The sequence below is a fragment of the Terrapene carolina genome, unplaced genomic scaffold (assembly GCF_002925995.2).
Source record: "Terrapene carolina triunguis isolate 2854851 unplaced genomic scaffold, T_m_triunguis-2.0 Scaffold58, whole genome shotgun sequence".
Taxonomy (NCBI): Eukaryota; Metazoa; Chordata; order Testudines; family Emydidae; genus Terrapene; species Terrapene triunguis.
The window spans coordinates 55,983,962-56,007,808 of NW_020664409.1; the positions used below are offsets into that span (position 1 = coordinate 55,983,962).

The 23,847-nt window shown below is 38.8% G+C and overlaps 1 protein-coding gene across 1 annotated transcript in view; it reads right to left on the reverse strand.

Moving 5' to 3' along the window:
- The window catches only part of ARFGEF1 (ADP ribosylation factor guanine nucleotide exchange factor 1), a 177,963-nt gene that overhangs the window by 147,876 nt on the left and 6,240 nt on the right, over positions 1-23,847 (reverse strand). Inside the window, exon 2 of the mRNA XM_029913311.1 lies at positions 8,764-8,768. Coding sequence (XP_029769171.1) covers positions 8,764-8,768 — 5 coding nt within the window. The remainder of the gene's footprint in view (positions 1-8,763; positions 8,769-23,847) is intronic.

Consider the following 23,847-nt stretch of genomic DNA (forward strand, 5'->3'; position numbering starts at 1 on the left):
ATACTCCCTTTCTAGGCTGGCACCTCCCTAACCATTCATGTATATCAAGCATTCATCAGCATACACTCCATATCTTAACCATATTTTAATTTACTGTCTCCACCACTTTCAAGGTGTGTGCTAATTCATTTGAGACTCCCGGCCCTTTAATCACAAAGGGTGGGGGTCTGTCCTAGGAGCCGTTGAATGAAGTGAAAATCACTTAACGGCTTATAGTGTTTGTTTACATTGTATCAATTACTTCAAGAACAAAGTCAATTAACTTTGTTTGTAAGTTTTACATAGTAATAAAGTATCTTTCACAGGATAGATATAATCAATGGTTTCTACGGACAGTAGCTTACAAGTTTTAACAGAAGACCCAAGAGATTTTTGTACTTGGTGAAACTGTTGGATTTTAAAGTGTAGGGGACAAATTATGAGGGGGTCACTGTCACTTGGGGGAATCACTGTTAGTACCTTCTTTAATATCCCTACACATGGCCCCACAGTATGCCAACATTTTTATGGCTGACTCAGAACAACGCTTCCTCAGCTCTTGTCCACTAACGCCCCTACTCTACTTGCGCTACATTGATGACATCTTCATCATCTGGACCTATGGAAAAGAAGCCCTTGAGGAATTCCACCATGATTTCAACAATTTCCATCCCACCATCAACCTCAGCCTGGGCCAGTCCACACAAGAGATCCACTTCCTGGACACTACAGTGCTAATAAGCGATGGTCACATAGACACCACCCTATACCGGAAACCTACTGACTGCTACACTTACCTACATGCCTCCAGTTTTCATCCAGACCACATTACACGATCCATTGTTTACAGCCAAGCTCTAAGATACAACCGCATTTGCTCCAATCCCTCAGACAGAGACAAACCCCTACAAGATCTCTATCAAACGTTCTTAAAACTACAATAACCACCTGCTGAAGTGAAGAAACAGATTGACAGATCCTGAAGAATACCCAGAAGTCACCTACTCCAGGACAGACCCAACAAAGAAGGTAACAGAATGCCACTAGTTGTCACCCCAAACAAAACCTCTCCAGCGCATCATCAAGGATCTACAACCTATCCTGAAGGACGATCCCTCACTCTCACAGATCTTGGGAGACAGGCCAGTCCTAGCTTACAGACAGCCAGCCCCCCAACCTGAAGCAAATACTCACCAGCAACCACACACCGCACAACAAAAACACTAACCCAAGAACCTATCCTTGCAACAAAGCCCGTTGCCAACTCTGTCCACATATCTATTCAAGGGACACCATCATGGGACCTAATCACATCAGCCACACCATCAGAGGCTCGTTCACCTGCACATCTACCAATGTGATATATGCCATCATGTGACAGCAATGCCCCTCTGCCATGTACATTGGCCAAACCGGACAGTCTCTATGCAAAAGAATAAATGGACACAAATCAGACGTCAAGAATAACATTCAAAAACCAGTCTGAGAACACTTCAACCTCCCTGATCACTTAATTACAGACCTAAAAGTCACAATACTCCAACAAAAAAACTTCAAAAACAGACTCCAATGAGAAACTGCTGAATTGGAATTTATTTGCAAACTGGACACCATTAAATTAGGCTTGAATAAAGACTGGGAGTGGATGGGTCATTACACAAAGTAAAACTATTTCCCCATGCTAATTTTTTTCCCCCTACTGTTACTCATACCTTCTTGACAGCTGTTTGAAATGGACCATCCTGATTATCACTACAAGTTTTTTTTCTCCTGCTGATAATAGCCCACCTTAATTAATTAGTCTCATTATAGTTGGTATGACAACACCCTTTTTTCATGTTCTCTGTGTATATATATCTTCCTACTGTATTTTCCACTGCATGCATCCAAGGAAGTGGGTTTTAGCCCACGAAAGCTTATGCCCAAATAAATGTGTTAGTCTCTAAGGTACCACAAGTACTCCTTGTTCTTTTCTCTGAGTTCACTTATTCTTAAATTTTTCTACCAGAGGTGTCCCTTGTCCAATTAATATAAATTCTGGAATGTTTCTGATAATTCTAGAGTCAAACTTACTTCATTATTAACATAAATCACAACATTAACTATATTTTTATACATTAGATATACTGTATCCACATTGAGTAAAATATCCTGGATGCTATATAGTCTAGCTTCCATTTAACTACATCCCTTTTCATTATAATCACATGGGTATAACCACCATAACTTATTGTAATGTCTTACCTATATACTAATCTTGTTCTTCTGTATCTTGACTGTTTCTTCTGTTATGTTGCCTTGATGATCTTTTGGAACTATTCTGGTTCCCTTATCACACTGATTCCCACTGATTTCTTGGTGACAGGTAGGACTGATGCCTTTGATCCCATTCACATAGGAATAGGCATATCAGCCCAAGAACAATATCCATTCAGTACCTATTTCCCTTCTTTTGGATCTGAGATAGACTGTGCTTTAAATGGAAGGACAGAGGTATGTCTAAATGGGAATGCCGTTTGTATTTTACATTATTCTTTGTAAGAATTGTGGTCACTTGGTACAGTTCTCTTCACTTTCTAAGGGTTGAGGTTGCCCAATCTGGGGAAAAAATTATGGGCTGGTTAAGAATCATGAGTGGTTCAGCTCTCTTCCTTATTGCCATCAGCATTTGATCCTTGTCTTGACAATAGTGTAGTCTGACAAGCACATCTCTTGCTCTGAAGCCTGCCGAGGCCCTGGGAAAAAGGAATTTGTGACCCTTCTGAATGTGATCTTTTCTGTCCAGTTTTAATATGACATGGGAAATACCAGACAATGTGTCCAGCAGATTTCTCCCTTCAGTCTCCTCTAGAATACCTTTAATTAATACATTATTCCTGCATTCTCTATTTTCCATGCCCTGCAGTTTAAATTCTATTTCTTTTTCTCTTTTTTCAATTTTTTGGACTATTTCATCTAGATTAGTAATGCAATCTGATTGCTAGTTTAATCCTGTTTCCACATCTGATATTTTCCCATTAATCTCATGAATTTCATTTTTTATATTGTTAATTTAAGGCTGGAACTCTTTCCTCATTTTCTTATTCATCTTTTCAATTTCTCAAAACAGGTCTTTCAGGTCAGCCCCAATGACTGGTGCTTCTCCGCCCACCTCCATAGTTTGTTGCTGGAAGGAGGAGCTACTCTTTGGTAGCCATATCTGTCTTTTTGGTTGAACAATTCTTTGTACTGAAGCATTTTTTCCCCCTTCCCAGACATCTAGATCTTCTTGTCTTTCCTCCTTGCTTGTTACACCTCTCAAGATGCTTGCTACTATACTTCCCCTTCGTTTGACCTTTCCAAAATGGCCACTGCCACACTCCTCCCCTCAGCCACAATAGTTCAATTTTAATTCGGAATGTCAATTAATCGCAGTTAACTCATGTGATTAACTCAAAAAAATTAACCGCGATTAAAAAAATTAATCGTGATTAATCAGTTTTAAATCGCACTGTTAAACAATAGAATACCAATTGAAAAATATTAAATATTTTGGATATTTTTCTACATTTTCATATATATTGTATTCTGTGTTGTAACTGAAATCAAAGTGTATATTATTTTTTATTATAAATATTTGCACTGTGAAAATGATAAACAAAAGAAATAGTATTTTTCAATTCGCCTCATACAAGTACTGTAGTGCAATCTCTTTGTCATGGAAGTTCAACTTACAAATGTAGAATTTTTTGATGTTACATAACTGCACTCAAAAACAAAAGAATGTAAAACTTCACAGGCTACAAGTCCACTCAGTCCTACTTCTTCTTGTTCAGTCAATCGCTAAAACAAACAAGTTTGTTTACATTTATAGGAGATAATGCTGCCCTCTTCTTATTTACAATGTCACCTGAAAGTGAGAACAGGCATTTGCATGGCACTTCCGTAGCCAGCATTACAAGGTATTTACATGCCAGATATGCTAAACATTTGTATGCCCATTCATTCTTTGGTCACCATTCCAGAGGACATGTTTCTATGCTGATGACGCTTGTTAAAAAAATTGCGTTAATTAAATTTGTGACTGAACTGTATGTCGCCTGCTCTGTTTTACCCACATTCTGCCATATATTTCATGTTATTGTAGTCTCAGATGATGACCCCGCATATGTTGTTCATTTTAAGAACACTTTCACTAGAGATTTGACAAAACGCAAAGAAGGCACCAATATGAGATTTCTAAAGATAGCTACAGCACTCGACCCAAGGTTTAAGAATCTGAAGTGCCTTCCAAAATCTGAGAGGACGAGGTGTGGAGCATGCTTTCAGAAGTCTTAAAAGAGCAACACTCCAATGTGGAAACTACAGAACCCGAACCACCAAAAAAAATAAAATAAATAAAAATAAAATAAAATCAGTCTTCTGCGGGTGGCACCTGACTCAGATAATGAAAATGAACATGCGTCAGTCTGCACTGCTTCGGACTGTTTTCGAGTAGAACCCGTCATCAGCACGGATGCATGTTCCCCTGGAATGGTGGTTGAAACATGAAGGGACATATGAATCTTTAGCACATAAATATCTTGTGATACCAGCAGTGCCATGAGAACACCTGTTCTCACTTTCAGGTGACATTGTAAACAAGAAGCGGGCAGCATTATCTCCTGCAAGTATAAACAAACTTGTTTGTCTAAGCGATTGGCTGAACAAGAAGTAGGACTCAGTGGACTTGCAGGCTCTAAAATTTTACATTGTTTTATTTTTGAGTGCAGGTTTTTTTTACATAATTCTACATTTGTAAGTTCAACTTTCATGATAAAGAGATTGCACTACAGTACTTGTATTAGGTGAACTGAAAAATACTATTCTTTTTTTTTTTTTTTTTTTTACAGTGCAAATACTTGTAATAAAAAATAAATATAAAGTGAGCACTGTACACTTTGTATTCTGTGTTGTAACTGAAATCAATATATTTCAAAATATAGAAAACATCCAAAAATATGTAAATGGTATTCTATTATTGTCTCATTAATCACAATTAATCGATTAAATTTTTTAATCGCTTGACAGCCCTAATTTTAATTAATTTTAAAAAAAAAATCTCATTGCACTCAACCACTGCCTCTTTACAGCAGGAGTGTCCAATTTAACATCTTCAAGCTTCAAGAGCAATTTTAAATATGTTCTGCAAGCTGATGGCACTGCTTTCTGTTGCTTGATTTTCTCCCCCCAGAGGCTGTCCTGGGACTAGGATCTGCCAGCTCTCTTTAGCCATCTTTTTTCTTTTCTTTCTTCTCTGGCTCCACAGGTGATTTTTCATATTTAAGGAACAGATCTGTGGATTCAGGTTGGCTTGGTTCTTTTTATCTTCTTAAATTGCTTTAATTTATTCCCCCTCTATCATAGAGTGCTGGATTCAGTCACCATATTCTCTACTGATTTAGCCATACCCCCTTAGTACAAAGAGTATTACAGGGGGCAATAAAATGATGGAGAGCACTTTTAACCATTTGATGAGTTTTTCTCTGTAGTTAAAAGCATACATTTATCTCCATAATATCAAAATGCACAGACTGTTCAATATCCAGGTTTTGCAACATTCAGACTTTATACTCAAAAGACTTCTATTTCATTACACACCATAAGTTCCATAGAACAGTTATATCAAAATACATTTTCAAACAAGCGGCATGACAGCAACTAATTAGGTTTGGTAGATAAATTTAAGTTTAAAGACAAATTTAAGCTGTTGATGTCAAAGCTGCAAATAAAAATAAGTATCAGAACATCACTTTGGACACGAGACCCAAATTTTCAGAATTCCACATGACAAAGTCCATGCACAAAAATCTAACATTCATGTACAACTTCAAAGACTTCAAAAAGTGGGCACAGGGTTACCCAAAGCTATGTTCTAACTGGCCATATGGTGGTCACAGAATCACAGAAGAATAAAACCATAGGGTTAGAAGGGACTGCAAGAGTCATCTAGTCTACTCTAGTCTCATCTAGTCTAACCCCCAAAGTCATACTTGTAAACCAGCTCCTGATAGTCCACAACTAGTACATTAACATGAAAGATCTGTAAGCAAACAATTTTGCTATGCTCCTGTATTAATTCCAGCAAGAACAGAGTTCTGCAGTAGCAGAGCGAGTCCATGTTATGTCTCAGAGCCATTTTAGGATTATTTTGCAATAGGAAGACAACAGTCCATCTGGAAACTAGTCAACCACTTCGTTAATACTTTGATGTCACCTAATGTACTGCAAATGATTTCTCAAATATTTCCAATTTAATTTTTCTAGGAATTATTTTTCAGGTCTAGTAAGACAAAAGACTATTCTCCACTAAGACAAATGCTCGCCAAACTCCCTTTTACACTTAAACTATACTCTAACAGAAATAACCTATAGCAGGATAAGTAATACTGGTATACTTCTCAAGTGATTCATGGCACTCATACTTCAAAATACATTGAACATAAACATGAAAAACATATAAGCACACATTGTAGTTTATTACTTAAATGAATTTAATTTATACATACATGAGAAAGTACCACTTGCAGCTCTGCAACAATGCCATGCTGAAAATAACCAAAGAGCTTTAGAAAAATGTTTCACTGTTTGTGTGTTCAAGAACTGATTCACACAAACATATCCAAGCAAAAATATAAGTTAGGAAATAATTGCAATCACAACGTTAAAGGCTAGGTTTTAAGCAAAACAGTGACAAATCTTATCTGATTCAACAAACATCACTTAATTTATTTAAAAACATTTACCTAAATCACACTTATAATTAAAAGTGAAGCATAAAATTTACTTATTTCACGTTTATCTACAGATTGTTATTCCATGTTTAAACTATTAACGGTAACCGCAAGTGTAATATCACAGCAATGCCTACCACATGGATACCACACAGATGAATGCAATATAGATGTTTAGATTACATTTCACCTTAACGGTGATCTATGTGTATACTAAAACAAATTTAGTTGTAGAATTTACAACAAGAGTATGTCTAACACTGGAATAAAAGACCTGCAGCACAGCTGTCGCTGGCCCAAGTCACCTGACTCGGGCTCATGGGGCTTGGGCTGTGGAGCTCCTCCTCCCTCATGGAGTCCCAGAGCCTAGGCTCCAGCCCAACCCCAAACATCTATACAGCAATTTTACAGCCTCGCAGCCCAAGCCTGATGACCCTGTCCAGCAGCGGCTGTTTTATTACTGTATAGACATACCCTGAACGTCTCAAATCTAGAGAGATGAGAGATTAAGTATGCAGTAGAGGCTGCTTAACTGGGATGGCCTATGCCAGTACAAACGTTGCCAACTCCTGTGGGGACACTCTTCAGTTTAAGGTCTTGTCTATACTCAATGGAACTAAAGTAACTAAATCAGTTTTAACTCATATCTGTAGCTATTTCAGTACAAGTCTGTGTTGGACTCTTATTTTGGACTAAGTGTTCTATTTTGATTTAACTAGTCAATTTTTTATCTTAATTATTTTATCAAGCCTTAAAATTAAACTGGGTCAACTCTGCACACTCACAACCACCTCGTATACTAATTTAACAGCTGGTGGGGGCTAGGAAGAAACGTTGTCTATAGATAGATTCTACTGCAAGATTTCTTGCACCATTTTCTGGAGCAGCTGGTTCTGTGTACCATCTAGTGCAGGATCCTCTCATCTGATGAAGTATGGCAATTCTTATATTTTATAGTCCCGGAAGGCAGGCCTTTCTTTCTGAGATCCACAGGGACTACAGTCAAAGATCTTTAAAGTGACATGAAAAGGGGAAAGAAAGAGAGACTGTGTGTGTGTGTGTGTGTGTGTGTGTGTGCGCGCACATGTTTATACACCTCTACCCTGATATAATGCTGATCTCGGGAGCCAAAAAAATCTACCGCGTTATAGGTGAAACCGCATTATATCGAACTTGCTTTGATCCGCCGAAGTGCGCAGCCCCGGCCCCCTGGAGCACTGCTTTATCGCGTTATATCTGAATTCATGTTATATCGGGTCGCATTATATAGGGGTAGAGGTGTACCTCATAAAGAAACAATAAAATAAAGGCCTGGATTGGGGGGAGGTCTTTTTTGAAGGGGTGGGTGTTAAGTTTTTGCGGAGGGGTTTTTAACCTCAGAAATACCAGGAAAATTAAGTCCAGTCTTCTCTGGTTTTGCTGAAGAACCTCTTTAAAGGAGCTCTTTCAACAAAAGGGCAAGGGTATTGTAATCTTTAACAAAGCTTCCTCTCCCCTTCTCCCCAACTGTTTAACTAAAAAAGATTTTTTAAAGTTTTAAACTGTGACCAAGTCATTTCCCCGCAACTGGAAAGAATATTGTTCCTTGGGAAACGGCCCAAATAAGCATTTTCCCCTTAAGTGGCGTGTACTCTACTTGTGAAACACATTTCAAGATTCTATAGAGATGCAAAAGACAGACAATACTTTATCTAACCCAAGCAACATCTTAGGGCTCCGCTTCACCTGAAACACTAAAGAAAACTTTCAACATCACATACAAATGTAAACATGCATATGGTATTGTGTTAAAATTCTAATTAAAAAGCATCATCCCCTACCCCATGTCCAAGTTCAGACTCACAGGAAACTGAATAAATCAGTTCAGCTAATAATGCCTTTTAAGAAATATTGAGGATAATCGACAGATGAGAATTTAGCAACAATTTGTAGTCTCTCACATTTGTCAAACAAAATTTTTATACAGAGTCACTGAGTGACAAAACAATAGTAAAAGGAGGCCCAGCCCCAAACACTTTGTCTACACTAGGACTTCTACTAGATTTAATTCCATTTCAGTTGAATATGTATTAGGAGTAACAGGAATTTTGGGGTCAGTGCAGACAAACCTGAAATGTGAATCAGAAAAGAGAGGTCCTGAAGAAAGATTCTCCAGCCAAACTTGCAGAACAGAAATAGAAAAGTACGTTATTTCTAGGAACCTTTTGACTTCTTCAGTAGAAATTGATATAGGAAGTAATTCAGCCAAAGACCGTTGAATGGAAATGAGGGGAAAATAAAGACAGGATATGAATTTTACAATATTTTGAATCCTTCACAGCTAGCCTATCTTACTACAGCACATACTTATTAGATGACTAATATTACTGATACAGAATTTCCGCAGGAGTATCACTCCACATGTGCAGAATTTATGTCCCCTGCAGATTTTTTTTGTTTCCCCACAGGATAATAGATTCTGACAGGGAAGCAAAGGGAAGCCATGAGAGGGGTCACATGCCCCTCCCCAGCAGCGGTCCCGATCGAGAACATCAGTTTGGGTGTTGGGAGCAGCCAAGAGAGAGGTAAATCATCAACCGGGGGGGAGAGGCTGGGTGTACATGACTCTGTTCCTCTGGCTTGTGATCACGGTGCACCCAGAGTAGAGGGATAGAGCCCAGGGGTGTTTCTGGGGCAGGCCTGGCCCTTGCGCTGTGTCAGGTTTGGAGGCAGCCTCGCCACTGAGTCCATGTCCTGGGGGGAGCGGCTGTAGGGCGATTCCCCACTTCCATGCAGCCAGTGGCCTGCACTCTCCACTGGAAGGCAACCCCAGTGTGTGCAGTCTGACCCCACCACTGGGCCTGCTCTGCAGTGGCATGGGGCTGACACAAGTAGCTATGGGGAAGCTACAGGGAGCCTTGTCCAGGGGCACCATTTAGGGAGAGCAGGGGGGGCACCTGCCCTGCACCCCCGAGTTTCACACTGGAGGTCTGCTCGCTGGGCATACCCCAGGTAGAGCTCTTACCTGCAGCACTGCACAGGTAGGCCCCTCCTGCAGCTCCCATGGTCAGTTTCTTTCACTGCACTAGGGCCTCTGGGGGTGGGGCAGGCAAGGAAGGGGGTCAGGTAGGGTGGGAGCACAGGGTCTCCAGTGGTGGTTGGAGCATAGGTTACCCTGTGGTAGGGGTGGATGGGGGGAGCACAGAGGCCCCGGTGGTGATGGGGGGAGAAGAAGAGGGGCCCCAGTGGTGGTGGGGAGGAGCAGAGGGAGCACAGGGCCCACAGGTAAACTAACCAGCCCAGCCCGCCAGGGAGCCGCGTGCCAAAGGTTGCCGACCTCTGCTTTAGACTATCCCTTTTCCGGCTTTTAAACAGCCTAGGGTTTAAAGAAATGTTGTTGAACCTAATCACCATTATGTGACTGCATTTGAAACAACCAAAATTACTTCGAAGTAGTTTTCTTTTTTAATGAAAGATTGTTGCCTTATCTATATAATTAAAAACTAAAATGTCACCTGACTCAGGCATAAGTATTTTTCACAGTTTACTACCTGTTCATACCAAAATACTGGAAGTTATTCTTTGGAAACCACAGAGGATTGATTTAAATTACCAAGTGGAAAGCCTTGATTAAATCAATTTTAATCAACTTTTCCATTTGTACTTCAGTTATTTGCTAACGAAAGGCTAACTCGTTGGTTGATATAGCCATCAAAACATGCTGATTTACAACTAAATACAATAGAACCTCAGCGTTATGAAAACCAGAGTTACGAACTGACCAGTCAATCACACTCCTCATTTGGAACCAGAAGTACACAATCAGGCAGCAGCAGAGACCAAAAAAACCCTAAATACAGTACAGTGTTGTTAAATGTAAACTATTAACAAAAAAGGGAAAGAAGCATTTTTCTTCTGCATAGTAGAGTTTCAAAGCTGTATTAAGTTAATGTTAAGCTGTAAACTTTTGAAAGAACAATTGTAACATTTTGATCAGAGTTACGAACATTTCAGAGTTACAAACAACTTCCATTCCCAAGGTGTTCGTAACTCTGAGGTTCTACTGTAGAGTCTTTGCACTAGATTTTGTACATCTTTTTGCTAGCTAGGAGGGTACACTAAAACTATATATACACACATTTATTTAAGCAATTATATGGCTTAATATTTTCAGATTCTTATTAATTGTACTTTTTTTGTAGGTTAGAAAATGGTGACTGATATATTGCTTATTTACTAGATAATTAACTTTTAGCCCATGATTTGTGTCAAACTGTATTAGGATGGTAACTGGAATTTAATTAAACATTGAAAACAGCATCTAATTTCTTTTATTAAATAAAACAACCTTAAACATTTTGGATACTTTAAACCTCTTTTATCAAAACATTTTTGATATTAACTACAATGATTTATTAAACAGAAGGATTAACTGTAGTCAGCGAATTAAACTGTAGTCAGCCTGGGAAAAGTTTCAAATATGCTTAAGTGAAAGTGAATTTAAACCCCTAGTCTTGCCTAAGTCTCTTGAAAATGAGATGATCTTCTAAGTAACAGATGACCTATTGTGCTGTATTATAAGGCCTCACCTCAAAAGTTAGAAGAATTGGGGTGAGGGGGGGAGGGAGGAAAATCTTTCTTTAAATAGAAAAGCAGCCTGTAACTCAAAGATTTTTTTATAGAGACTCATGGATTCAGCATATTTAAAGTGTTTTAAGAGATTATAATAAGTTTACACAAACATTTTGTATTAAATTCAGATTTCATTTTAAACAGGTGTATTTTTAAAAAGAAAAAATGTTAATTTAAACAATAAAAACCCGATTAAAATATATATATATATATATATATATATATATATATAAAATCTATTTTTATCCACCTTGTTGGAAACTGTTCAGAATATTACTCCTCAGAAATTCTTTAAAGAAAAAAAAAAGAGCAAACAACTTATGCTAAACTCTCTTAAAGAGAAACAGAACAACACTACAATTTGAAGTGGTATACAAACTAGAAACATTCCTTAAATCATGCTCTAGATCTATGCAGTCGAGTTTTTCTTTAGCCATGGCTATGTATGATTATTTTGGCCTAATTCTAGCTGTAGAAATAAAAATAAAGAAAAATATGACACAGCACTATTAAGAGTAGATTACAGATTACTGAGAATCAACAACCTGTCACTAGAATGCAGTACTAGAATGATTAGTTTATGCAGCAAAGAGGAAAGTGGCCAACTTTCTACACAAAATCAGTTCTGATACATAAGTTCCTATAATGTGTAAATTTCCTAATGTTTAAAGAAATTGGTAGCAAATCACAAAAGTGGCCCTGAATTTGCATTTCAAAGACAACATTACCACAATTCTTATTCGCCAATTATTTCTCCAATCAGGACTTGAAAAACCCTCTCAACCTAGGGTGACCAGATATCCTGATTTTATAGGGACAGTCCCGATATTTGGGGATTTTTCTTATATAGACACCTATTACCCCCCCACACCCCCATCCCGATTTTTCACACTTGCTATCTGGCCAGCCTCTCTCAACCAGACAAGTGGGTTGAGTTAAGCTGGAAAACCACTGGAGATGAAAGATTACAGAGTGGTCAAAGGAACAGTGGCACTTGGAAAGGGAAAGAAAAGGTAGGAAATACACTTTTTCCAGGAAGGGAGTGAGGAGCTACACAAGCAGAGTGTCAAAAAGCCTCTGTTCTATTACAAAAGGAGCAGGAAACAGAATGGCATAGATGCCACTTTTTCTTTTAAGTTAAAGGGGTGAGTAAAAAAGGAGGAACAGAGAAGTGGAGCAACTGAATGCAGAATTCTTGATTTGAACTTAAGAAAGCAACATAAAACTCAGGAGATCCAGTACAATCTTGGCACCTCCTGTTCTTCTCTAATACATCCAACAGACTGGAAGACAAAGCTTCTCCAGATCCATCTGATTGCTGACTCTCTATACGTTCTCATGTGTCTCTAAATCCATTTTCCCATTGTTATGGTAAAAAAACTGATATCAACAAAATAAAAGCTTTTAATTCCTATTGCTGGGGTAATCTCACTAGCATACATCTAAATTTGTTTTTACATATCTACTTATAAGGACAGTAGTGCACTCAAGTATCATATCTTAAATGAAAAGAAGAAAACAACAATAAAATAAATTAAACACAGTCAAGTGTCTCAGAAGTTTAACTAAAATTGTCCTTATTATAATAAAGTTACAGGCAGGTCCTCTCTGCCCTAACATGAAATTCTGCCCATCTTTCAAACTTATACACCTCTACCCCGATATAACGCGACCCAATATAACACGAATTCGGATATAACGCGGTAAAGCAGCGCTCCGGGGGGGCGGGGCTGCACACTCCGGCGGATCAAAGCAAGTTTGATATAACCGTGTTATAGGTGAAACCACGTAAGATTTTTTGGCTCCCGAGGATAGCGTTATATCGGGGTAGAGGTGCACCTATATAGTGTTCTACTCTGAGAGTATGTCTTCACTGCACAGTTAGCCCAGGCTATGGCCCTGGCATTGCCCCTAACTCTCCTTCCACCCACACAGAAAAACCTCTAACCTGAACTTGAGGATGCTTTAAGCCCAGCCTAGCAGGCATGGTTGAAGATACTGTCTTGAGCACAGATTTTCCTTCACCCCAGGCTGACAACCTGACTACTTTGCAGAAGAACACATGCTAATCATGCCTGGGTGCTGTTAGTCCTCCAATCCTATTCCATAATAGCACCTGGGCTATACTTTTTGTCTAAGTTCTCCTTTCTTTCAGACTTGCTTTTAACCGCATGTTTGCCTGCTCCATTTCTGCTGTACTTCCACAGCAACTGGACAGAGAAATGCCTCTCCTGTGTTGCTGGCTGGCCAGAAGCTGACACTAGCCTCCTAGTAAAATTGTGATGTGATGTCAGTAAGACCTATAAGAGCATTTCCACACAGAAGCCCAGGAAGGACAGACAAGTTCAACAACACACTGCAAATAAATTCATAGAATGGTCCAGTTTAATATACCAGTAAGAACCACAAGATATCCTACTAGAAATCCAGCCCAGCACACAGGCTATTATTGCACCATTGAAGATGCAGCCATGTCAGTCTGGCACAGGTAGGGCTCTGCAGTGAGGATGCTCCCCCAGACTAGACTAGCCTGGGTTAACTCTGCAGTGAAGACATACCTTAAGTGCTTACTGCTGTCTGTTATAAAGCTTCATTTTCACCAGTCTGCAATTCAGCCATAGAAAGTTTAGTTTACTGCTATCCACCACTTTCCCAGTGTGCACATATAGCATTCCTTTCAAAACCTTGACTACTTAACCAAATGAGGAAAACTGAAAAAAAATGATAATTTTCTTGTTTTTGTGAATAAGTTGTAACCTTATTTCTACCACCTATTCACCTTCTATTGTCATCTGAATGTACAGTGCCATACCCAGGAGTGTCCACAGAATGTGTAGCAACAACTGTATTAATTTTACAAACCTTGCAACAGAACTACCACATCTTTGAGAGGCATAAAAAACAAAGAATTAAGTCACCTTTGTTTAAAAGACACTGCAGTTAATGTATTTTCAGTACATGCAGTAAATACCGCATCTTAGCAAAAATGGAATAGTCAATTGTAGAAGTGGTTTCCATCTACCTCTCAACTAAAAATACAAAATAAGGACCAAAACTTTATCACCTTGCTCATGCAGGTAGCCCCACTGATTTATATGTTTTACTTGTGATTAAATTCACTGTACAAGATTAAATTTAAAAACACTAGTATTAAAAATAGTTGCACAACTTGCCCATGACATTATAAAATAGAACCTATTAAACAGTTATAGTAAATGGGACCACAGCCATTTAGAAAAGCCACAACTACGAATGCGATAAGGTGAGTGCTTCCTTCAACTCAAAGTGGAGTTCCAGCTAGAAGCTGCAGCAGGCCTATACCAACCATCTTGATCTTCGTCTTGCCATTGGAGTTCTATAGTCGTTGCCGAGAGAGAAGGTGCAGGGCCTATGGCAACTCCTTCCTTCTGTGTTTTACCTAGGCGTACACAGCGTAGGTCTGCGCTCCATAGTGGCTTGTCAGGGTGGGGAAGGATCCATGCTTTCAGCAGCAGCTAAGTCCAAGCAGTCTTATTTAGGGGTGGCCTGCATGCCCCAACTCGGCAAAGGCCCTAGAAAAGGTGGGCTAATAAAAGCTCCCTTCCAACTTCTTCTTCCCTGACTCTAAACTAATCATTGCTTGTTGGAATTTTCGCACTATGTTAACCGTATTTGAACTAAAAGACCATGAACTTCGGAAAACAGCCATAATTGATAGAGAACTAGATCAAATGGGCGTCGATATTGCACTCATCAGTGAGATGAGACTTTCAGAAACTAGATCATTAAATGACGTAAACTACCATTTCTCCTGGTATTAGAAACCTGAAAATGAACCAAAAATATACGTGTTGGATTAGCTGTCAAGAAGTCTGTCCTCAGTGCAAGTACCGCTCTGGTATTTATCAATGACAGGCTCACGCGGCTGGATGTGAATATGAACTCAGGAACCCTGACTCTTCTGTTCATCTACGGACCAACACTTGACTACTCCAAACAGCAAAAAGCTGAATTCTATTCTCAACTGGAACAAATCATAAAGAATGTCCCCATAAGGAACGGACTCGCTGTTCTCGGTGATTTCAGTACCCATGTGGATAAGAGCAATGGGACACATTATTGGCCAACATAGCACAGGTAACCTCAACAAAAATGGCCAGCGTGTCCTTGAGCTTTGCACTCTTGTGAGCTATAGTCTCAAATATTTATTTTGCTGACAGCAGCAGCAAGGTCACATGGAGGCACGCCCGCTCAGGACACTGACATCAGCTTGATCTCATCCTGATCCGTTGAAGAAACATTCACAATGTACTGCATGCTCGATCAATGCATAGCGCTGACCATGCCCTTCTCAGCACCAAGCACCTTTAAAAGATTCATCATGGAAAGCCAAATGGCAAACCTTGCCTCCACATTACTAACATGAAGGACTGACACTTGTGCAAATTTTTAATTTGCGCTTGAGCGTGTTTCTAAAAATGATCAACTTGATTCCCCTGATTCTGACGCTTTGTGGAAAAATTTCAAGAATAAGATAGTGGTTACTGCCAAAGATGTCTATGAAACAACAACAAAAAACCAACCTGATTGGTTTGCAGCATCTGAACATCTGCTGCTCCCACTCATAGAAAAGAAAAAGCAAGGTCACCTAACTTTACTTCAACAACCAACTAAGTAGAAAACTCTTAAGTTCAAAGAGGCTAAAACTGCAGTCCAGAAAACCACCAGAGAATGTGCCCAAAAGTATTGGCAAGAACTGTGCAAAAAGATTCAGACCTGCTTTGAAAAGAGGGGACCTTTGTGGTACCAACGATGGAATCAAATAGTCACTTGATTCAATTTGTAAAAAGAATGCAAACCTGAAAGCAAAAGAGGGTGCCATCCTGAATGGCAGGCAACAACAACTTGACCAATGGACTGAGCATTATAAAGAACTCTACTCAAAGGATGCCATTATCTGTGATACTGCCTTAGCTGCCATTCCCCAGCTTCTAACAATGCAGGAGCTGGACCAAACACCAACTCTTGAAGATGTAGAGAAAGCTATCAAAGAGACTGCACCTGGGAAAGCAGCAGGCAACGATCAGATACCTTTGGAGCTCCTAAAAGCAGGGGGAGAAAGCTTGAGAGGGATATCCACTCACTTCTCTGCACCTGCTGGGAAGAAATCCTTGAAGTCACTTGGGACTAGCAGATCAACAACAACAAGATCCTTGAGAGAACTAACCTACAGTCTATGCAGACTATGCTAGAGGCTCAAGGGTTTCGTTAGGTGGGGCAGATGACGCGTATGCCTCAAGATAGTCTGATGAAGACTGTGCTTTATGGCCAACTCCAAGAACTGCCCGCAAAGTAGAGGAACTGTCAAAATTTCGATACAGCGACAAGGTCAAGCAAGATCTCAAGAAATTCAGCGCTCCCACTGACAACTGGGAGAACCGTGCCCACAATTGCTCAGTCTGGAGAAGCTAGGTTAAGGCTAGTGCAGTCATTGGGAGAGCTATCAGGTAGCCCAGGCTGAGGCCCACAGGTGAGCCAGGAAGCAGAGTGTGCTCCAAGCTCCCTCTGGCAAGCAGACCTGTGGAGGTCTGCCGCTCACGCATTTGGCTTTTCTCCCACACTACTGTCAAGCACCACTAACTGACTGACTGACTTGGTCGTGTTTCTTTTCATCTGCCAAGATGTTGCATGGCCATATTAAACAGCTAGAGTAACAAAGACCATTATTTCAATAACACCTAATTATCTTTTCTTAAATGTGTCTGGAAAGCCTATGAAACTGTTTACATCAATGATTCTCAAACTTTCTGCAGAGCTGCTTCTGTCACAGCGATGAAGCATCCGTCAGTCTTCAAACGGTACTCCTGTTAGCTGCAGACAAAACCAACACTCATGGTTCCCAGAGGCTGTTTAGATCAACTAAAATAATAATAATAATAATAATAATAATAATAAAAAAAACCCACCACCAAACCACACACTCCAAGCTGCAGCAAAATCTTTCTGCATCCTGCATGATTATTTCATGTCAGATGCTTCTTCTGTTTCTAGATAAACACATGACCAAATCTGAGAATGACACCAAAACTGGATGAGTAACAAATGTTACAGAAACAAACTGCTAAGAGATTAGAACAGTGAAGACAGAAAGCAATGATTTATTAATAATAAAAATATTAATAAATGAAAGATTTCTATACCAAGAGGAAATAAGCACAGATAAAAGACAGTGGATGTGACCAAGAAGCTATACTCATCTCAGTATTGTAAGGTTATTTTCATTCTCTCACTGTAATGTTATCTTAATATCTTTTCCTATAACCAAGTGCAATAGCTGACACAGTGAAAATGTGAGATCAGAAAGGATCTTTAAGTAAGCCACAAGATGAAAAGTTATCTAAACCAGTGACTCTTAAGCTTTTTCAACTCAAATGATTATTACCGGTATTTAAAGTACATGAATGCCAGTAACTGAGCACTCATAAGAAATCTTTTATCGTATCAGTGTGTACATGCTATACAGAGTGGGAGGAAAAATCCAAAAAAGAAAACCATTTTTATTTGAAGACAGTTGTAAACAGTAATAAAGTTTTTAAAGTATACGCTTTAATACAATATTGGTTAAGTTTTAGAAGTGTATTTAGTAATACTACATTTGACGCAAAACTGCAAGAATGTTTTCACAATTCCCTCAAATTAAAAAACTGGGATAGAAGCCTTTTTTGGTTAAAAAAAGTTACAAATATTACAAAAAGTAAGATGAACATTATAGTCAATACTGTTAGAACAATGATCTCCATTTAGCAGCAAAATTCAATAATAAAAAAATAAGAACAGAGCAAGGACTATGTGCTGTTTCACTGCAAGTAATTTCAATGCTAGCTACATAAAACTTGCTATGGGTAGAGCGTGACCCTATTTTACAACCGTACCACTTCTCCACACAAGAGAGATGGTATTGCAAAAGTGTGTGTGTTGTTATAGCTAAAGTAAAATATATAAAGGAACTAAATAAACAGAGAAAAGAAGAATGAGAAGAAATGGTAGTTAAGAAGAATGTTATGGAAGTCTGATCAATGCTACTGCTGCTGCATGAGGATTCTTTCCATGCCCCCACCAGTGCTTAACCACCCTGACAGTTAGGAAGTTTTTCCTAATGGTTTTCCTAAACCACCTTTGCAGCAATGTAAGCCCATTGCTTCTTGTCCTATCCTCAGAGGTTAAGAAAAACAATTTTTCTTTTTTACATACTTGAAAACTATTATGTCCCCTCTGTTTTCTCTTTTCCAGACTAAACAAACACAATTTTTTCAATCTTCCCTCATAGGTCATGTTTTCTAGACCTTTAATCATTTTTGTCTTCTCTTCCCCTTCTCATCCTGGGCCCCCAAAAGCTGCTATGCTTGGCCTTTTTTCTTCTTTTTTTTTTATGCTCAGCTGTTTGGGGAGTGCCAAAAATATTTTCTACCATGGGCAGCAAAACACCTAGGGTCAGCTCTGTTTGCATGTCATCTGCTAAATTTATCAGTAATGATTCTTGTTTTCTTCCACGTCACTTATATAAACATTAAATAGTGCAGGGCCAAGAACTGATGCCTGAAGGACCCCACTAGAAACACACCCACTTGATGATTTGCCATTAACGACTACATTTTGAGATCTATCAGTTAGCCAGTTTTTCATCCACTTAATAAGTGGCATGTTGATTTTGTATCGTTCTAGTTTCTTAATTAAAATGTCATGTGGTACTGAGTCAAATACCTTCCAGAAGTCTATTACATCACCACTTATTTTTATCAACCAAATTTATAATCTAAACAAAAATTTTAAAAAATTAAAAAAAAAAAATGATATCAAGTTAGTTTGACAACATTTATTTTTCATAAACCCATGCTGACTGGCATCAATTATATTACTTCCCTTTAATGAGTTCCATTCCAGCTATTCCATTATTTTGCTCAGGACTGAGTGAGGCTGACAGGCCTATAATTACTCAGTTACTCTTTTTAAATGCTGATAAAACATTAGCTTTCTTCCAGTTCTCTGGAACTTCCCCAGTGTTACAAGAGTTATTAAAAAAAAAAAAAAATCAACATTAAATAGTGCAGAGCACTCTTTGACCAGCACTTTTAAAAATTATTGGATACAAGCCACCTGAAACCACTGATTTTAAAATGTCTAGCTTTAGTAGCTGCAGGGTAACATCCTCCTTAGTTGGAATGGAAAGTATTCCATCACCACATGCTATGACTACATCACCTGGCTTTGTCCCAAATACAGAACACTTATTGAGCACTTCTGTCTCTTTTGTATCATTATTGATAGCTATCATTTCCCTCTAGTAATGGACTAATACCAGTTAGGTTTCCTTCTGTTCCTAATACAATTTAAAAACTCTTCATTGTTCTTATCTCCGCTAGCCATAGATTTCTCCGTGTGTCCTTTTGCTTCCCTCATCAATTTTCTATAATTCCTAGCTTCCGATTTATATTCATTACTATGAACTTCCCCCTTCTTCTATTTGTTAAATATGTTTTTGTTTGTTTTATAATCTAGTAAAGTGCTCTTAAACAATTATTCCCAGTTATTCACATTGTTCTGTTTAATACTCTCTCAGAACTGATTTGGCTCATAATTGTTTTCAGCATTGTGAAACTAGCCCCTTTCAAGCAGATGGATATAGATCATTGTTTTGGACTTTATCAAAATGTATTACGTGCAAACAGAGCCATGTCATGATCACTTGTATCTAATCTACCACTAATTTTTAATATGTGATCAACTCCTCATCATCCATCTAGATGATTTCTAATATAGAATTACCACATATTGGATGCAACACTTTTTGAGTTATGAAATCATCTTCTATAATTTTTAGAAATTGCAATAACAATTTAGTACTGGCAGCATGAGACTTCCAGTATACATCACTCACACTGAAGTCCCCATGGTAACACAGCTTTTTTCCCCTTACACATTGTAGCTAGGTGTTTAAGGAGATGGTCATCCTGTTCTCTAATGTGATTTGGTGTCTGTAGCAGACACCACCTTGTACCCAACCTTGTGCTTTATCTGTTGGAAGCAAATGATCTTGAATATCTGCGGATCAATGTTCTAAGCGGTCAGTGACTAAAACTGGTAATGCCATTTTTGACAGAGTGCCCCCATTCCTATACTATATTGGTTCTTATACTATAGAAGAACCAATATAGTATGTTCACTATAGTATGTAAGCACCTATCCCCTCCCTTTTGCCCACTTGCTCCTTCCTTAAAAAAAAACCAATGCTTATAACCTATTTAACATTTCAATCATGTGACTCTTTCTCCCAGGAACTAGCTTGACTTTAGGTTCACAAATGAGCCAGTTAATCTTTATTACCCAGGCTCCTGGCATTGGTGTATGGACAATTAAAGAATTTATTTTCTTTGTGTCCTTTGGTGTCTTGATTAACTTTTTTCTCAACATCTTAGATGATCTAAACATGTGCCCATTTGTTTCCTCTTTTCACCTTCTCCTTTTCTTATTAGTTGAAATCCAGCCTGCTCCCTAGGGGATCCATTCTCCTTCTACCAAGATGGAGGCCACCTACTTCCCCATAGAAGGTGGACCAAAATTCCACAAAACCCACTTCATTATACCACTTGCCTAGCCAGCGCTTCACTTCTAGAATCTTCTGCCTTCTTCACTCACAGGACAGGACTTCAGAGAAGAATGTCCAACTGATTTTCTACTATGGCATCTTTTTGAGTTCTCTGAAGTCATAGAATCATAGGCCTGGAAGGGACCTTGAGAGGTCTTCTAGTCCAGCCCCGTGCACTCAAAACAGGACTAAATATTATCTTGAACGTCCCTGACAGGTGTTTATCTAACCTGCTCTTAAAAATCTCCAATGACGGAGATTTCACAACCTATCTATAATCTGCGAGACATCCTGTGAAGCAGCATTATTAGCGCTGACATGCATTATCACCAGTGGATCCTTGCCCACTGATTTAAGAAGCGATCCAGTCTTAGTATCAAGTACCAAGACTCACAGTTTGGCCCCAGGAAGAAAGAACGCAATTCTGTTGTCCACCTGTCCCTTTCAGAATGTTATTTCCATTCTTAGTATAAAATTCCCATCAAAAATAGTATGTCTTACTCAGATGGCTGGAGCTTTTTGTGGGCATGCTTGATTTTCTTATGGTTTGGGCTGAGCAGCCTTCCACAAGTGTGTCCTGTATACCTTTCTGTTGCATTCGAGCAGTTAGATATTCAGAGATGTATTCTGTAGTTTGCATGCTGAAGACATGGTAACAAGTGGAAAAGTTTAGCCATGTATAATTCCTCCTTGTCCTCTCCTCTCGGATAGTCAGACTGCCAACTCTCATCTGTCTCCAACTGTGTAGAATGCCACCTCATCCTCTTGCCTCTAGTGGTTACAAATTGCCAAGCTTCCTCTCCAAATGCCTTTTTTCCGGTTTCTTGGTGGCCAGTTACTTTTGTCCTTGCCTCTGGAATAATGATGTTTCCTGAATCTGGCTGTTCAAGAACTCCACAGCCTCCCTGAGGTTCCACGGTGTCTGTACTTATCCTTCCAATCCAAGAATCTTTTCTTCCAGGTCACCAATTTTCACTTCATATACTGGAAGTTCATTCTGGCTTCAGGCAGGAAAGTAAACATCCATTACAGGTCTCAGATACCAATCCATAGCTAGTCACCATGGAATCAAACAGACCACCACCTAGAAAAAGAGCCTCTCACATGCCCTCTTGTAAACTCCCCGTGAAACTCCCCATTTGCCTCTTCAGGATTTTGCCTGGCAACTGGTATACACTGAACCTTGCTGCTCATCTCCACACTCCCATTAACAAGGAGCAATTAACTATTCAAAGACTTCAAACACTGAAGCTGATCAAAGAGTCCCAGCCAAATGGCCCAAACTGATACACAAACAGACCAGTCTCTCCCTGACCTGTTCAAGATCCTACAGCCCAGCTAGACAATCCTCATGAACAACACAAAAAAGACATATCAAACAACAAGACTTCTACCTCCAAACACAAAGTCCACACCTATGCTATCTGAAACTACAATTTACCACTCCTGTTTGTCAATTTTCATTGGCCACTGAGCAGTAAGCCAGTCATTTTTAAATCAAGGGCTGTTACAGTATTACCTCCAGTGCCATTTTTTTCTGAAGGACTCCAGGAAAACCCGGCTCATCGCACATCTGATTTCACCAGTCAGAGAGAGAGCAGAGTTTTTAAAATATTCCAATTTGGAATATCCCCATACATTAACAACATACCCAGAATCAGTGCCACTATAATTTTAAAAAATGAAAATGCAGGAGGAGGTAGAAGAAGTAGATAGTGAGACTGAAGAACAAAAGGAGTAAAGATAAGAGCAAATAGGGGGAGAAAGACAGAAGAGAAAGGAATGAGGTAGTAAGATGAGGAAGAATGTGCTGGTAGGGAACACAGAAAAGAAGATTTCACATTTTCTTTTTCCTAGTCAAAGATGATTCATTGTTAGAAACAGATGCAGTGTAGTCACAAGACAACTTTATCATTTAAGTTTAAACATTCCAATTAGCCCTACTTCCGTTTATTATACAGCAATAGCTTGAAAAGTTGAACTTTCTGTGTTACAAAGATGTTTTAAGACAAAGAAATTTAAAATTAGATTCAGAATGTATTGAAAGTCAAGATAAAGAAGGCTTAGAGATATTTTTATATCTTAAATTGAGGATATATTTTATTATATGCAGTGTGTTGTTATAGCCATGTCAATACAGGATATTAGATAAGGTGGGTGGGTAATATCTTTTATTGTACCAATTTCTGTTTGTGATAGAGACAGTAAATATGATGTATTTTATTGTAAATACAGAGTTCCAGTTGAAAAACAAAGAGGGTGAAAGTTTCCATTGGTTTTTCATTTTACCAGGACAGCAAAAGATTTGACATGTCTTATCCATTAAATTCTTCACTACCCACATTTGATCCACACTAACTTCTTATAAAAAATAAACCTAATACAAGACACTGGCTGATCAGAGATTCACAGCCCTTAAGTAACTCTAGAGCAAAAGGAATTAGTATCCCTTTTTCCCTTCCAAGGATTAGCATTGGTCAGTGTTATCATTCCAAACAGTCAAGAAATTACTGAATATAGCGTTCAAGATTATGGAGCCTTGTTTTCTAACTACACTTGTTTTCCTCAGTCCTGTAAATCTGGCCAACTGGTAGCACTACATCAAGTCTCAGATGTGGTAGCAAACCTGGAAGATAGTTTACTGAGTCAGTGAAGTCTTAGTGTTATTGGTAAGTCTTCGGTCTTAGCAAAAGGGGAAGAGAAGAGAAATCGTAATTACACAGTGCCCCTGCTAGCAACAACATGAATATAGCAAGCTCCTTACTTGACATCTCAACTGGAAGAATATTACAACAATAAATGTTGAGGAGGAAGACAGTGACAATATTAACCAATGAGATTTTGTTGCTTCGTGCTATCTGAGACATAAGAAACAATATAAAA